At 43.8% G+C, this 17,585-nt stretch overlaps 1 protein-coding gene across 1 annotated transcript in view; it reads right to left on the bottom strand.

Moving 5' to 3' along the window:
* The window catches only part of dnah12 (dynein, axonemal, heavy chain 12), a gene marked incomplete at both ends in the record, with an annotated part of 116,740 nt that overhangs the window by 80,011 nt on the left and 19,144 nt on the right, over positions 1-17,585 (bottom strand). Inside the window, 11 exons of the mRNA XM_080754209.1 lie at positions 467-706; positions 4,674-4,826; positions 5,225-5,397; positions 5,525-5,681; positions 6,383-6,502; positions 7,640-7,786; positions 8,388-8,523; positions 9,280-9,401; positions 11,324-11,518; positions 13,598-13,798; positions 15,640-15,825. Of these exons, the coding sequence (XP_080610335.1) occupies positions 467-706; positions 4,674-4,826; positions 5,225-5,397; positions 5,525-5,681; positions 6,383-6,502; positions 7,640-7,786; positions 8,388-8,523; positions 9,280-9,401; positions 11,324-11,518; positions 13,598-13,798; positions 15,640-15,825 (1,830 nt within the window). The remainder of the gene's footprint in view (positions 1-466; positions 707-4,673; positions 4,827-5,224; positions 5,398-5,524; positions 5,682-6,382; positions 6,503-7,639; positions 7,787-8,387; positions 8,524-9,279; positions 9,402-11,323; positions 11,519-13,597; positions 13,799-15,639; positions 15,826-17,585) is intronic.

Here is a 17,585-nt window from a genome sequence, read left to right on the forward strand (position 1 = left end):
TGCGATGTGACACGTTTGTAAGCTTGTAGATGAGCAATTTACACATTTTTTTTTTTAAAGTTTATGAAAATATAAAGTTATTACAGTAAGTACATGGACTATTTTGGTCTTACATACTGTACCGGCACATTATTTATTTTGTTTATTGTTACTAGTCATTGTCAGTAATTTCTTTGTATATTTCAGTTATAGGCTTTGTATATTTATGTACATTTTCAAAGCTGCTATGTGCAAGTTTTTGTTCTCAAAGCCTACAGTATACAGTATATGTTTTTATTTTTTCACATGCCAATGTTCAATGGCTCAAACGCAGCTAAATCATGAATCATGAATTTACTGTATATGACAATTGATCGTCGGTTAAAATGTCTGGATCATGCCAGCCCTAATATAATAGCCGTGACCCAACCGAATGTGTGAGTGATAAACCGCTGGTTCCAATAGAAGAAAGCATGGAAAAAGGGACCTTGAGGTTGTCTGGGAGTTCGGAGCGTCCTGCGTAGCCGGGGTTCATGGTGATGGAGACGAAGCAGTTGGGGTTGAGCTTGAGCCTGGTCCCCTCGAAGTCAAAGTGCTCCAGCTTCAGCTCGATGGCTCTCTGGATGCACAGCACCTGCTGAGCCACCACCGACAGCACCTCCAGCTCGATGCGGTTGAACTCGTCGAAACACGCCCACGCACCCGACGACGCCAGGCCTTTGAAGAACTGTGGTGGAAAAAAGTACACAATTGTTTTAAAAAAAGTATCAATACTGCAATGTAAGAACGCTCTGCCCGGAATTCTATATTTACTTGTGTAAAAGTACAAAATCGGTCAGTCACAAAGGGAAAAAGCGTGCCCAGTGGAGAATCAAAAACCCCTCTAGCTCCCCTCCCCTCCCCCCCTCTTCTACACAGCACTGCCTCCCTTCTGTTGTTTTGGGGAACGTTAGATCAGTTCAGGATATTGATAAAGCGGACGAACTGGTAACTCTCATGTTATCTCAGAGTGAATACAAAAATGCCAACATTATCTGTCTTACAGAATCATGGCTGAACAGTTCATGTCCAGATAACTCTATCTCTGTAGATGGTTTTTGTATGATAAGAGCAGATCGAGAGATAGTGAAAAACAATGGCAAAATGAAAAGAGCGGGTGGGATACTTGTTTACTTTAGTAAGACCTGGTGCAGGGAAGAACACGCCACAGTGAAAAAGGTAATTTGTAACCCAGACATCGAACTACTGGGGGTCGTTTTGAGACCAATTTATCTACCACGGGAATTCTCGTGCGTCGTCCTGTTGACCGTGTACTGTCCACCTAGTGGCAATGCAGCGGTAGCTCGGGACACTATTTTTTCAACTGTGGCCAGTTTTCAAACGCACTACCCTAGCTCCCTTATTCTGCTGAACGGGGACTTAAACCAGGTGAATGTTGCTAAGGGCCTGTCTGATTTCTCCCAGTATGTCACTTGCAAAACAAGAGGTGAGAACACTCTTGACCTCCTGTATGCTAATGTTAGGAACGCATACAGTTGCGTCTCCCTCCCCCCTGTGTGTGGCTCTGATCACTCCATGGTGAAACTGGAGCCCTCGTATCTTCCTGTCGTGAAGAGAGTGCTTCCATTCATCAGGGAAGTTCAGTGTTGTACGGGGGAGGCGGATGAGAGACTCAGATTTGATTTTGAAATGACAGACTGGGAATCATTTTTCAGTGAACATGGGGATGATGTAGATAGCCTTTGTCAGGTTATCACTGACTATATCTGCTTCTGTGAGAGGGTGTGCGTTCCTACTAAGAAGGTTCGCTGCTTCTCTAACAACAAGCCGTGGATGACAAAAGAAATCATTCACCTCCTTAAGAGGAAAAGAGATTTGTTCCATGCAGGTGACTCGGAGGGCGTGAGGGTGGTGGTGGAGGAGCTTAAAACAGTCAAGGCTCAGGCAAAAGGGAGCTACAAAGCTAAGCTGGAGAACTCTCTGAGGGAGAACAATACGAGACAAGTGTGGGGTGGTTTTAGGAAGATCACGGGGTATGGCTCTGCCAACTCTACTGTGTCAGGCACAGAGGAGCTGGCAAACGAGATGAACCGTTTTTTCAATCGGTTTGACGGTGCTCCTGTTAATGTTCAACAAGCAGCGGCTGGGTCAAACGGTGACCTCGGTTGCCGCCCTCTTTCTTCCCCTGCACCATCTCCCCCCCCCCCCACCAACCCTGTTTCTCACCACCGAGCAAGTGAGGCGCCAACTCGGAAAAGTCAACACCAGGAAAGCAGCGGGACCTGATAACATCAACTCTAAGGTGCTTAAGGCTTGCGCGGAGCAGCTTGCTGTCCCCCTTACGCATCTCTTCAACCTCTCCCTGAGGACGGGGAAGGTACCACAGCTGTGGAAGTCCTCCTGCATTGTCCCGGTGCCTAAGAAGACCCGTCCCTCGGTCCTCAATGATTACAGACCAGTCGCCCTGACATCACAGGTCATGAAGGTCTTTGAACGGCTGGTTCTGAACCTACTGAGACCGGCGGTCAGTGATCACCTGGACCCCCTTCAGTTTGCCTACCAGGCTGATATTGGGGTTGATGACGCCATCACCTACATGCTCCATAAGTCTCTCACCCATCTGGAAGATCTGGGCAGCACAGTCAGAATTATGTTTTTTGACTTCTCCAGTGCTTTCAACACTATCCAACCGTCTCTGCTTGCGGAGAAGCTTACGCTGATGGAGGTGGACAAGGGCTTTGTGGCATGGATCACAGACTACCTTTCAGAAAGACCACAGTCTGTGAGACTGCAGGGCTGTCGGTCCGATGTGCTGGTGAGCAACACGGGGGCCCCTCAAGGAACTGTGCTCTCACCCTTCCTGTTCACTCTCTATACATCGGACTTCCGCTTCAAATCCAAGACCTGTCATCTGCATAAGTTCTCAGATGATACCGTGGTGATCAGCAAGATCTCGGGTGACAACACGGCTGAGCACGATGGTGTGGTTAGGGACTTTGTGCAGTGGAGCGAGGACAACCATCTCAAGCTCAACGCAAGCAAGACTAAGGAGATGGTGGTGGACTTCCGCACCTCCAAGAGAGTCCCCCCGGTGCCAAGCACCATTAACGGTGAGGTGGTTGAGCTCGTGGATAACTACAAATTCCTCGGAGTACACCTGAATAGTTCACTGGACTGGTCGGACAACGCGCAGGCGATTCACAGCAAGGGGAAAAGCAGGCTGTTCCTCCTGAGAAGACTGAGATCGTTTGGGGTGTGCAATAGGATGCTACAGATGTTCTATCAGTCTGTCATGGCAAGTGTCCTCTTTTTTGGTATAACATGCTGGGGTGGCAACAACAGAGCAGGTGACACGTTTAACCTAAACAGACTGGTGAAGAAAGCAGGCTCTGTCGTTGGGTCCTCTCTGCAGGGGGTGGAGGAAGTAACCAGGGTGCGCACTGCGAAGAAGCTAGATTCCATCTTGGAGAACTCCTCCCACCCCCTCCATCTAGAGATCACCAGTTACTGGAGTAAGAGAGGAAACGACCGCTTTACCTACCCAGTACGGAGATGTGAGAGATTAGGAAAATCTTTTGTACCGGCTGCCCTTAAGCTGTACAACGAGACACATAACGGACGCTTGAAAAGGTCTCCCTTCCTAACTTAGACTTACGGAACCATTGCTGTATTGACTTTGACCTCTAAGGAACTATTGCTGTATTGACTTTGACCTCTAAGGACCTTCCAGGAAGAGTGCTCATGTGCGCCTTGCGGTGACACGCTTCCTAGTTTCTTCTTTTTTCGCACTGATTTTTGACACTGCACTATTAGGTTGTTAGTGTTGGTAGTTTCTGAGTATTTTTGCTTTGTTTAACAATGACAGTGAGATACTTGTTTGCACTAACTAGCATTGACTGCTATGGTCTCTTTTGCAAGACACTTTATGTATATATACTTATATATTATTCGCCCCCTCTATTGATGCACCTTCTCTTTATTGGTACTGTACTGCTCTTGTCTTTGTTTTTATCTATCTTATCTATCTTTTCTTACGTCTCTGTAACTTTGTAAATAACTGTATACTGCTGTGCTACTTCTGGACAACTGAATTTCCCCCTTGGGATAATAAAGGTATCTATCTATCTATCTATCTAGTCGCAGGTCACCTGTGTGTGTGTGTGTGTGTGTGTGTGTGTGTGTGTGTGTGCGTGCGTGCGTGCGTGCGTGTGTGCGTGTAATATCAGGCGTTGTTGCGCGTTTTGGTGAGGTTAATGAAAGCGATTGAGCTCTATAGCGTGCGTGTGTGTGTGAGTGTGTGTCTCAACAGCATCACTGGTTACCCAGTTAGATATTTGCCCGGGACCAAAATAGTGAAAATAGACGATCTACAAGCTCACAGCGTGTCTTAGCGCCGCGTTGTAAGCTTGTAGATCAGCTATTTTCACACATTTCTTAAACATTTGTTTTCTAATTTATGGATTTTCTTAGATGTTTCAATGATTTATTAATGAAATTACTTTTTGGGGAATGTTTTGAAAAAATAATAATTAAAGGGGCCCATAAAAATTTGTCCGCGACCCACAAATGGGTCCCGACCCGGTATTTGTGAACCAGTGGTCTGGGAGACCATAACCAATGATGATATTGCCTGACCTATTCTTTACAGTAAGAAACTAGAAGCAGACGGCATGATAGAATGGTACAATCATCACCTTCCCCATTGCCAGATAGTTGAGTCCGTCAGAACAGTTGAAGACCACACACTGCACAGCCAGGGCCTTGGCCAAATCCTTGGTGGTCTCGGTCTTCCCCGTCCCGGCCGGACCCTCAGGCGCCCCGCCCAAACTCAGGTAGAAAGCTCCGATCTAAGACAGAGGTTAGGAAGTGGAGTATGATGACCAAGTATTATTGGATTATGCACAACTTTAGTCCAGTATAGTCATTCTGTGTCAAAGAGAACAATATCTGGGCACTTCTGGAGGCGACCGCGGTTTTCCCGGTGAACCTGAGCGCAACGGTGGGGGCCGATGGGCAAGGAGGGTCGCGAGCTTATGAGAAACAACTAAAATAAGACCTTAAAACCTTGGCGAAAACAGTTGTGTGCATTAGTGCAAGATGACGATAAAGGAAATCATTAAATGGAAAACATTAAATTAACTTCTGAAAATGCTTCTGAAGAAATGTGTGACATGCATGATCTGGGCAGATTGCCCAAGGAAATGTGCCAATCTCAACCCAAAACAACGGTAGATAGGTGACTTACCAGGGTGCGGTAGCAGCGGTCAGTGAGCGGGGTGATGACCAGTCGGGTTGAGTTGCCCAGATACTCGTAGGCGTACTTCACATCGCAGTTGATGATGCGAACGCGCACGTTGTCATTGGTCCAGTAGTAGCGAAGCTGAGCGAGCCACTGGAAGTCTGATTCGTGCGAAACACCTGAAAAAGGTGTCATTATATGAAACATTTTATTTCAGCTTTACTGAAATAAAAGTTTTGCAATCACTTGATAACAGAACAGTTTGCCATACTGTATGTTAAATATAATACTAATCACATGGAGTACCTTTCTGGCTTAGTTCCATGACCACGTCCCTGGCATGGACGTCGATGGTGACCAGCGCTCCCAGTGTGATGCGGGTTTGTTTGGGCAGTTTACCTCTCACCAGCTCCACTATGTCATTCAGCTGATTCTGCAGCTGCTCGTGATACCTCTTCAAACCCTGCATCAAACACACACAATTGCTCATGTAAAATTTCCACCATTTCAACAAGAAAAGACAACACTCATCAACTTGTCATTAACTTTCATTCAGTGTTGATTTTGACAGTCATAGATTATCATGAACTTTTGAATACAATTTAATTTGGTTTTAGACACATTTAGCCATCTGAAAAGTTTTAGTTTTAGTCTAGTTTTAGTCGACTAAATATCATAAGATTTACAGTTGATTTGTCGACAAAATTGTATTATGGCAGACCTTGATGGCGTTGCATTTTTTACACTTGGTTGCATGGTGAAAATAGCCGATCTACAATCTCACAAAGTGTTGTGCTGTGGCGCATTGTAAGCTTGTAGATCTGTGAATATACCTGAACATACCTGTAATATCCGAACTGCACTCAAAGATTACCCATATTAAATTAATGATGTTGAGAAAATAACTTATTTTCTTGCAGGCTGCAACTGTGATACCAATAATGAAAGTAGCTATTTTACTTAATAATGAACACAATTTGTAAAATGATACACTGCTATACTGCTCATACCGCACATAATTGTACTTTTTTTATTTTTTATTTGGTACACTAACGTGGTCTGGTGGACACAATGAATAAGGCCTACGACAAAGATATCTAACCCTGTTTCTTTCTGAAACTACGCCTCGGTTATGGCCATAAACCAAGCATGTTGTAGACGTACCCCAGCTCCTGCTCTGATGGCGTCGTGTACATCCAGCGTCCAGAAGATCTGGGAGGTGCAGAGCACCACCTGTCCAGGCCACTCCTTCACCCACTGGCTGCGCGCAGTGTCACAGTAAGCCTACCAAGACAACAACACACATTATACAACCAATCACTCCTTCACCCACTGGCTGCGCGCAGTGTCACAGTAAGCCTAGAGAGACAACAATACACAATATACAACCAATCACTCCTTCACCCACTGGCTGCCCGCAGTGTCACAGTAAGCCTACCGAGACAACAACACACAACCAATCAAATCACTCCTTCACCCACTGGCTCCTCCCGGTCTCACAGTCAAGCCTCTATCAGAGTCTAGGGTGAAGAGCTATTCACTTCACCGCGTTGTAGTTTCCTAGCTATCACCTAGGCTTTGTTATGTATTTTTAGGTGAAAGCAAGAAAACTACATACACCGCGGTGAAGTGAATAGCTCTGGACTCTGATAGAGGTTTAAGCCTAACGAGACAACAACGCACAACCAATCAGTGAGCCAATTGGGATTCTTATTGAATCACAGGATGTATGACAAGTTCCAAGTTGAATTCATCTTTGTTGATGCATCTTAAACTATCCGTATATTCACACAGATTTATAGGATATATTAGGATATATTTTGCATACAAACAATTACTCAGTATCCTATCATACGAAAGGCTAAGTGAACACAGCCACACCCAGACGTTAGGTCATTGTACACACGCACGCACGCACGCACGCACGCATGCACGGCCAACGCAGAGCAAGGCACCACATACTGTACCTGAGGACTTTGTATTTGGCAAATAATAGTACATGCAGCAGGATGTATTCTATGCTACTCGATATGATGGTGACGGGGACTAGATGTGAGGGCGGCGAAGCCATTTGTAACTAGTGTAGTTTAGTTATACCAGACTCTGATCAAAAGGTGGAGGTTGGGGTGGAGGAGGCAGCAAAGCAGCAACGGATCCGAGGCTTCTGTGACATGTGACAGTGTGACAGTGTGACGTAATGACCAGCAGATCTGTGAATGAGGACTAGGAAAAGGATCTGACTGACAGCTGATTACAGTTGGGAGTGTCCTGCATAAACTAACGCTATGCTTCATTTAGTTACAAATGGACAGTTATGGACTGTAATAAGATATTTAGCTGACGGTGGTTTTGTGCATGGTGAAGGCCTGATGAACTGTGTGGTGGTGTTGTACGTATGAGAGCGCAGAGAGATCATCTCACCACTTTGGAGCGAGCCACCACGTCTCTCACGCTACGAATCATCATGTCCTCCACCTGCACCAGCCACTTCTCCACCGCTCCCCTGGCCTCCGAGGTGGAGATCCGCTGGATCAGCTCCACGCGCTCCCCTTCGCTGCTGTACATGGCCTGGACAGGGAGCGGAAGAGTCATATACAACAGTGGTTTTCAAAGTGGGTGACGGGGCACCCTGGGGTGCCGTGACGGCAGTCCAGGGGTGCCGCGAGATCATTTGATAATATTTGGACTTTATTTGGACACTTGAAAAAATATTTAGTATCATTTTAAACTTGAAGTGCAAAGTTATTTTCAGTCAGTTCTAACCAAAATGGCTATTATCTCAACGTTTTCCTCGCAACATAATCACTAAAATATCATCACTGTCGGGCAGAAACCTCGTATCCCTCAAATGTGTACGTCTTTTGGTAAAGCAAAGCCCTGCTTCAAAACAGCCGATCTACAAGCACACAACGCCTCGTGTGCTTGTAGATCTGCTGTTTTCACTAGTTTAGTACATTTTATAGATGATAAATACAAAACGAACGGTTTTGGACATACGGAGGACGATATCACGATAAATTAAATCTCCACGATACAATTATCGTGAGTGTTTTTTATCACGATAAACGATAATATCACGTATCGTCCCATCCCTAATGTGTAATACAGCTTATCGGTCATTGGCATCACGCACTGACAACATTGAGTAAGCCTATAATAGTGTACTTGCCTGGATGTCCAGGTCAGGCAGAAAGTCCAGCTTGGAGATGCCCTCAAAGCACTTCTTCAGGTGGGGCTGAACGCGCAGGGGGTCCTTGGTCTCTGACAGGATCTCCAGCATCTCATCATTGGAGAGGAAGAAGAACCTGCCAGGAAGAGTGGAAGAGAGGGGAAGTCTGAATGAACCCATAAGACCTTCCAGGGCATTCACGAATAGTGATTTTTAGTATTCGAATCATTCGACCTCAAAGTATTCGAATAGTCGACAGGACTGGCCAAACTGGCAAATATTAAGTAAGCAAGAGGCGAACATTGTGAAAATAGCAGATCTACATGCTCACAACGCCTCGCGTTGGGAGGCGTTGTGAGCAGATATTTCCGCAGATATTTATCTGCGGAACCGAGTCACATTAAATGTAATACCTACAATTCCAAGTGCTTGTCAGGGTTCTTATGACTTCCTATCTAGCCAAGCTTTATAAACCATGAAGAAATATATTAAGAGAAAACAATGAAAAAATGTAAATAAGCGAATATTCGACTTCGGGGAACAACGTCGAATAGTGACTTTGATATTCGAATATTTGAATATTTGGTGAATGCCCTAAGATCTTCTATAAATGTCTTCTAAATCCTTCCGAAGTTTTTGAAAAAAACGTATGTTTCTGTGTCGGTGGTGCTCAAACTGTTTCGTGTCAAGGAAAGGACCCCCTAAATGATATGTATTTGTTAAAAATAATTGTTAAAGCATAAAATAATGATACACAATAATGTGTATCCGTTCTGTAGTGGTTAAAATCTAGAATGACACAGATGCTTTCCTAAATGTCTAAATGGGTAAATCTACTAAAGCTACAATATATGGGACAAAGAATACACGTTAGAAAAGTGTGTGATCCTACCGAGGGAAGAAGAGGCGTTTGGTCTCCAAGTACACGTTGAGTCCCTTCATGATCTGGTCCAGAAGGCTGTTGGAGTCTTGGAGCTTCAGCAGCAGGTCAGGCAGCGAGGTGGCCGAGAGAATCTATACCAAAGCAACACATTGGAACACATGAGGCAGCAGGGACGTGCAGAGAATATTAGAGAGGCAGGGGCCATTTAGAACGGGTACACATTATTGTGTATCAATATTTTATGCTTTGACTATTGAAAAATAGCAGATCTACAAGCTCACAGGTGCAGGTTTTTAAGGGAAACATGTATTATTGCGACCGTAGGTCGCAGTTTAGTATCAAAACCTCCACCGGCCGTCCGTCCGTCGGTCACACGTCACACGTCACACCTTTGCCCTGCTCATATCTCCGCATCAGTATGACATCACACCACATGTGTACACAAACCTTTGTGTACGTTGCTGTGGCAACAGTTAGTTGTTGCTGGTCTGTTAGTGTACGTTAGCAACCACCTTCACACCTTTGCCCTGCTCATATCTCCGCATCAGTATGACATCACACCACATGTGTACACAAACCTTTGTGTACGTTGCTGTGGCAACAGTCTGTTGTTGCTGGTCTGTTAGTGTACGTTAGCAACCACCTTAGCAACCATGGTTTTACCTTAGCAACCAACTGTTTACCCTAGCAACCAACTGTTTACCATAGCAACCATGTTTTTTTACCCTAGCAACCAACTGTTTACCATAGCAACCATTTTTTTTACCCTAGCAACCAACTGTTTACCATAGCAACCATGTTTTTTTTTACCTTAGCAACCAACTGTTTACCATAGCAACCATGTTTTTTTACCCTACATCCCTCCATATATGGAGATAACCGACGAATCTCACTAAGTCTGACCTCACAAGCCCCATATTTGGACACGAACAACATATAACTCCATATATAGAGACATAGCTGCTGACATCAGTATGACATCACACTGCTGACATCAGTATGACATCACACCATACACAAATGACCCTTATATAAGACCGGCATTATCTACCGACAGATTGTGGAGATAAGCGACCAACGGTCGCTTATCTCCCGATTAGGGAGTCTTACTGGTTATGGATATAAATAAGTAAATACTGTGACTATCTGCCAAATAAATGGACATTGTATATTGACAAACCCGGACCTTGACATGAACACAGAGATTACACACATTATCGATAGACCAGTGTAGCTATATGGAAAGGAAAAGTAATTAAACCCTTCCTTTTCATTTTTTCTTCTTAAAAATGCAATAAGTAGGTAGTATCGATACAATCGATTCTTTCCACTGCCGGTTCAATACAATACAAAATCAAACGATACAATTCGATTTTAGCTGTTTTCATTTCGATATACTTTGATTTTTTAAGTTAAAAACGATATTTCGATTCAGTTACTATATCGTTACACACACTTACTTCACAGCTCAACTAACAATTCCAAAAGGATATAGTTTCACCAGGGTTCCCACAGATTTTTACCAATTCATTTCCAAAACTTTTCCATAATATTTAACCCAATTTCCAGGACTATATAACAATAATTCAGCTCAATAACAGGTCGCTTACTCCTATGCGCAATGCCCAAAGACAGGTAGTGTATCCCAGTGGTTCTCAACCTTTTCAGGCCGTGAACCCCGAAATAATCATGTTTTAACTGGGGACCCCCCACCCTGACGCGCACTAAGAGTTGAGGAATTTTGTATGACACGGTTCTATTGTGAAAATAGCTGATCTATATGCATGTAGATCGGCTATTTTCACAATTTCTGCCTCTAATATTTGACAATTTGGCCCATGTTTAATTTGTCATTTCAGAGGTATTAACAAAATCAATAACCAAAGACAATGCATAGCTATTTTTTCCAGGACCTTCCAGGACCCTTGATAAATTCCAAAACTTTTCCAGTACTGGAAAAAATATTTTTCTAATTTCAAAATATTTCCAGGAATTTCATGACCGTGGGAACCCTGTTTCACTGAAAGCAAGCTTCTCTCTCGGCTACCGTTACCTTGGGCTCCTTGACACAGTGCTTCATGATCTCCCTCCAGTGCTTGTCCACGGAGTTGAAGAGGCGTCCCTCCTCGGGCATCTGCTGCATGATGTCCTGGGAGGAGAAGATGGGCTCCAGGTAGAGCCACTGGGCCTGCACCTTCAGCCACTCCTCTATGGTCTCCTGGATGCGGATCAGACGCTCCTCCCACACCTGAGGAGCACACAGGGTTTACAGAGGAATTAACCTCGCCTACCAGGCTTTCTGGTTTCCCTCCGTTTGTTTCCCCAATCCCTATTAAAATGCTTAAAGGGATATTACACTTTCAAAAAAACTTTTAGGTCCAATCAGGCTTGTATGAACACCCTGAACAGTTTTTAATTTGCTTCATTCAGTATTTAGATATTTGATGTAAATGTTACCAGCTCCAACACGCCCAGGCCCTCTCCACATACACACCCATTGTAACTTCAAACTCCATTTTAACCATGATAGATTCATTAAAAACACACATTATTTTTTCTGGTGACTCATAATACCCTCCTAATACGTGAGCAGACCGTGTTTTTTCAATAACCTTTTTCTTTTATTTTTAATAATTCTTTGGGAAAATGGAAAACATTAAATACAATAATATTTTATTGAAAATAAATGAAAAAAGTTATTGAAAAAACACGTTCTGCTCACGTATTAGGAGGGTATTATGAGTCACCAGAAAAAATAATGTGTGTTTTTAATGAATCTATCATGGTTAAAATGGAGTTTGAAGTTACAATGGGTGTGTATGTGGAGAGGGCCTGGGCGTGTTGGAGCTGGTAACATTTACATCAAATATCTAAATACTGAATGAAGCAAATTAAAAACTGTTCAGGGTGTTCATACAAGCCTGATTAGACCTAAAAGTTTGTTTGAAAGTGTAATATCCCTTTAAGTATCCTAGTGTAGTCTTTCCAGTCGCTACGAGTTGGACTAAAAGATGCATAATTATACCAAACTATTTTTTCAAAAGCAAAATTACTCCGCGTCAAGGAGTTTATTAGGTAGGCCCTAAAAGTATGTCCTTGAGCGCCGGGGAATTATTTTGGGTTAAAACTGTTTCCGGTGGATAGTTCCGGCCAAATTGTAGTCTTTGAGGACTACAACATGACGTGTTGTGGTTTCCGCTCCAGACCGGTTACAAGCCCGAAAAGTGAAGTGATCCCAGACTACTATATTTGATAATATTTTGAATTTATTTGGACACATGAAAAAATATTTAGTATCATTTTAAACTTGAAGTACAAAGTTATTTTCAGTCAGTTCTAACCAACATGGCTATTATCTCAACGTTTTCCAACGTTGAGATACATAATCACTAAAATACCGTCACTGTTGGGCTGAAACCTCTTATCTCCAAGTTTCAAATGTGTATGTCTTTTGGTAAAGCAAAGCCCTGCTTCATCATACAAGACTGTCGCACAAAAATCAAGGCCATTTTGGGTCCAAAACGTTTGAGAAGCACTGAGGTACATGAAGGACAGGGGAGCAGATGAAAGAGAGAGGAGAGGACACTGAGCAACACGTTCTTCAAAGGAATCAACAATCTCCCAGTGGACCAATAGCATTTACCCTCCCTAATGACCTCATAGCTCCTCCCCCACATCGTTCAATCACCCTACCAGTGTGTGTGTGTGTGTGTGTGTGTGTGTGTGTGTGTGTGTGTGTGTGTGTGTGTGTGTGTGTGCGCGCGCACTAGTGAAAACAGATGATCTACAAGTACACAAGCACACAAGCACACAACGCCTCACGTTGCGAGGCGTTGTGTGCTTGTAGATCCGCTGTTTTCACTAGTTTAGTACATTTTATGATGATAAATACAAAACGAACGGTTTTGGACATACAAGGTTTCCACCCGACGATTTGCTATAAATATAAGGTGCTGGGAGTGAAAATTATAATGTAGGGGTGCCTCGGATTAAAAACATATTTATGGGGTGCCCTGAGACAAAAATGTTTGGGAACCCCTGGAATAAAGGGTATGCAGGTCCACTGGAACCCGCCCCCCTAATCTAGACTGAGTGGCAAAACATTGAGCAGCATGGAGCACTGTAGTTTTTGAAGTGCTAGTTGCAAATCACTCAACGGCCCTGCATACCACCCGTTTCTAAATTGCACATGATGCAATTGTGTTGTTGAAAACGAGTGCTTCCAAACTCAAATTTCAAAACTCAAAAACAAATTTTTCGCTGGTTAAAGCATTCAATATTTCTAGGCCTATATGCTGGGTTATTGAAACCCTACAGCAGAGCCCACCTTGATCTGGTTCTCGAAGGGCTTGATGTAGGGGGAGCCCCTCATGGTCTGTGTCTTGATGATCTGGTCGTCCAGCATGGTCTGCACCTCGTCCACGGCCGTGAGGATGGACACCCCGGTCTCCCTGTAAGGGCTGTGGTGGAAGGAGACGCTGTCCCACACCTCCACCATGGTCTGCATGTACTTCTCCAGAGAAAACTCCTGCGTTGGGACACACGGCGAGAACAGATATCAGCATTCAGCACCCAGTTCAAGGATAATACAAATAAAAAAAACATGACACACGTGGACGATATGGAAATATACAATATCACGATATTTTTCCAAGCTGTATGTATGACGATACGCGATCTTATCACGATTCTTTTTCACCTTGTACAAGGTAACGAAAAAGGTATACAAATGTGTATATAATTTGTACACTGTCGGAGTTAAGGGGATTTGGCGGCCCCCCTGTATTAACTCTGAAGACCCCCTAGGGGTCTCGGACCCCCTGTTGAATGTAGACCCCTGTATTTGGGTACTAAAACACTAGTAAAAAAAATAAAAAAAAATAAAGAAAATATATAGAAAAAAAATTAAAGCTATTTTTTAGGACAAATGTATTAATACTCTAGTAAAGGTAATGTATCCAACATTTGTAAAAGTACCTGAATGTACTTAAGGTACCATAAATAAAAGTACTAATAATATGCAAAAATGGACATACTCGAGTAGAAAAATACACACTAGGAAAGCCCTGGAGCATCTGTTAAATGCCTTGTTGCTAGATACCAGGAGCATCTTCTTCAGAGTCACGTTGAAGTAAAAGTACCTCAAAACTATGTACTTAGTTACTTGTTTCCACCTAAGTATTAAGCAGGGCTAGGCAACCTTAGGCATGGGCGTCAACATTGGCACAGGGGAGGGTGATCACTGGCACACTGGCAGGAGTGTGTTTAAACAATGCAAATTAAGTCCCTCACATCTGTATGCAAATTAGATTCTGCTCATCACTCTACATCAGGGGTTCCCAAACTTTTTTGTCTCAGGGCAGCCCATGAATATTTTTTTAATCCGAGGCACCCCTATTATAATTTTCACTCCCAGCACCTTATATTTATAGCATATCGTCGTTGTCGGGTGGAAACCTTGTGTGTCCAAAACCGTTCGTTTTGTATTTATCATCTATAAAATGTACAAGCATTTTATAGATGCGAGGCGTTCTGTGCTTGTAGATCGGTTGTTTTCACTAGATTTGTGCGACGGTCTTGTATGATGAAGCAGGGCAAAAGACGCACACATTTGAAACTTGGAGATACGAGGTTTCTGCCCGACAGTGACGATATTTTAGTGATTATTGTGAGGAAAGCGTTGAGATAATAGCCATTTTGGTTAGAACTGACTGAAAATAACTTTGTACTTCAAGTTTAAAATTATACTAAATAATATTTTTTCAAGTGTCCAAATAAATTCCAAATATTATCAAATGATCTTGCGGCACCCCTGGACTGCCGTCGCGGCACCCCAGGGTGCCCCGTCACCCACTTTGAAAACCCCTGCTCTACATTACTTTGAACTCTGGTTATGGTTATCGTTCTAAACGATCATTACCATGTCCTAATGTGCAAATGTCAAAAGAAGAAGTAGAAAAGGGTTGTCTTATTAACAGATAAATAGACTGTTTTGTTACCACCGCGCTCTGACTTGACTGGTGCGGTGTCCTCTTAGATCATCAAGCAGGCACAGGGAATGGATCGCACACAGTGGCAAGAGCTACTTTTCTTTTTTGCTTTATTGCATATTCCTTAGGATGAGAAACAGACGTTTCGGCCATCCACTGAAGAAGGCTGGACAGCCGAAACGTCTGTTTCTCATCCTAAGAAATATGCAATAAAGCAAAAAAGAAAAGTAACTCTTGCCACTGTGTGCGATCCATTCCCTGTGCATGCTTGTCTTATTTATAGACAATCAGAACTTCATGTGAAAAAGGCTGACACCTGGTATAAAAGGAACAAAGATTGCAGGAAGAAGAAAAAAGAGAGCATTTCTGGTTGTCTCACTTTACTAGCAGAGGTGCTGATGGTTTCAAATCGCTCCAGGTAAGGAGACAGGTCTTGCTTGAGGACTTTGCGCAGCGTGGTGCCAGAGTCCGGCGTGAGGTTGTGCCCCGCTATCTCCGACATCTGGTCCCAGTGGCGAGCTCTGATTCCTGGGTTACACAGGATGGACACCAGGGGGATGTACTCCTGTTGACAAAAGACGACAACATCACAACCAATGCATACTATTACTACAGCTAATCTACTGTACAAGCTCACAAGTGGCTAAAGCGCACTTTCAGACGGAGCGCGGTTGCTGCGTCCTGGTAATTCGGGACTTTAAGCTCCGACGGCTAGGTCAGACGGCTACGTCAACCGGAAATGGATCAGCACTCGATAGCCAAACCTGCTCGCCGCCGCAGCAACAGCAGAAGCTCTCTTTCCACGTAGTGTCTACAGCGTCTGCTGCATAGATGCGTCGCCATGGGAACCAAAGAGTTCAGTAAAAGCGATGGGTTCCCCGTCGCCGACAGCTGTTTGCTTAACAATTTTGACTGCTACGGCTACAAATTATTTCAGGGGGTCCCCAGATGATTAACTTAATGTGCAACATTGTTTTATCTCTCAACAGTAAACAGACCAGCATAACGTTTACGTGTATAGAGGGTATCTGCACGTTTCTAAAGTTACAATTTAACAACTTTTTAATCTATCTATAAATGCGAGAAGTCTCTGCGTGTCTGTCTGTAATCTGCGTATCTCGAGAACCGTTCATCCCACCGGCTTCAGATTCGGCACGCGCGCGGTTTTCCCGAACCAGCGCGAAACGTTCGGTATCTCCTTATGCGGGTTGATTGTTGACATCAGGCTGTTCCGGAGGAAATCGGCGCAAGCGCTGACTCATTGTGACATCACTTCATAAAAGGCTCTGACATCACGTACGCCACATGAGTCAACAAAAAGTCTCTGAGTGTGTATGTGTATGTAATCCGCGTATCTCGAGAACCGTTCGTCCCACCGGCACGCGCATTCTCCATATATGGGAATAAAATGAATGCCCGTATGCGGAGCTGATGTCTGACATCAGAGTTTTCCGCAACCGGTACTGTGTGTGCAGAGATCTTCATATATGGGCATAAGTGGACAAAGACAAACAGATGGTCAAAACGGGTCCTATGACAACAGGTATATTGGGGTTTGCATTAAAGGGTGGGGCATTCATGGGGTTTGCATTAAAGGGTGGGGCATTCATTCCCTATTTCAAATTCGGCACGCGCATTCCCCACCGCATCAGGTAGTGCAGTGCTCGGCCTCGACCCGACCCGATACACGATTTTCTGGAACCAGCACGAAAGGTTCGGATTCTGATGTCTGACATCAGGATTTTCCGGAACTGGCACTGTGTCTGCATAGATCTCCATATATGGGCATAAAATGGATGCAGACAGACAGATACAGATATCTCCATATATGGGCATAAATGGACACAGGCAAACAGATGGTCAAAGATCTCCATATATGGGCATAAAGTGGACGCAGACAGACAGATACAGATATCTCCATATATGGGCATAAATGGACACAGGCAAACAGATGGTCAAAACGGGTCCTATGACAACAGGTATAATGGGGTTTTCATTAAGTTTGTCTCCTCCTCCATCTGTTTGTCTGTGTCCCTATATTCCCATTATGGAGATATCTGTATCTGTCTGTGCCTCCGACTGTGTTGCAGACACAGTGCCGGTTCCCCCTTTAATGCAAACCCCATTATACCTGTTGTCATAGGACCCGTTTTGACCATCTGTTTGAAAAAGCGACAGAGATCTCATATATGTGCATAAAATGGACGCAGATAAACAGATATCTCCATATATGGCATATATGGGCATAAAATGGACGCCGACAGACAGACAGATACAGATATCTCCATCTATGGGCATAAATGGACACAGGCAGACAGATGGTCA

This window comes from Nannobrachium achirus (genome assembly GCF_963921795.1).
Source record: "Nannobrachium achirus genome assembly, chromosome: 23".
NCBI lineage: Eukaryota > Metazoa > Chordata > Actinopteri > Myctophiformes > Myctophidae > Nannobrachium > Nannobrachium achirus.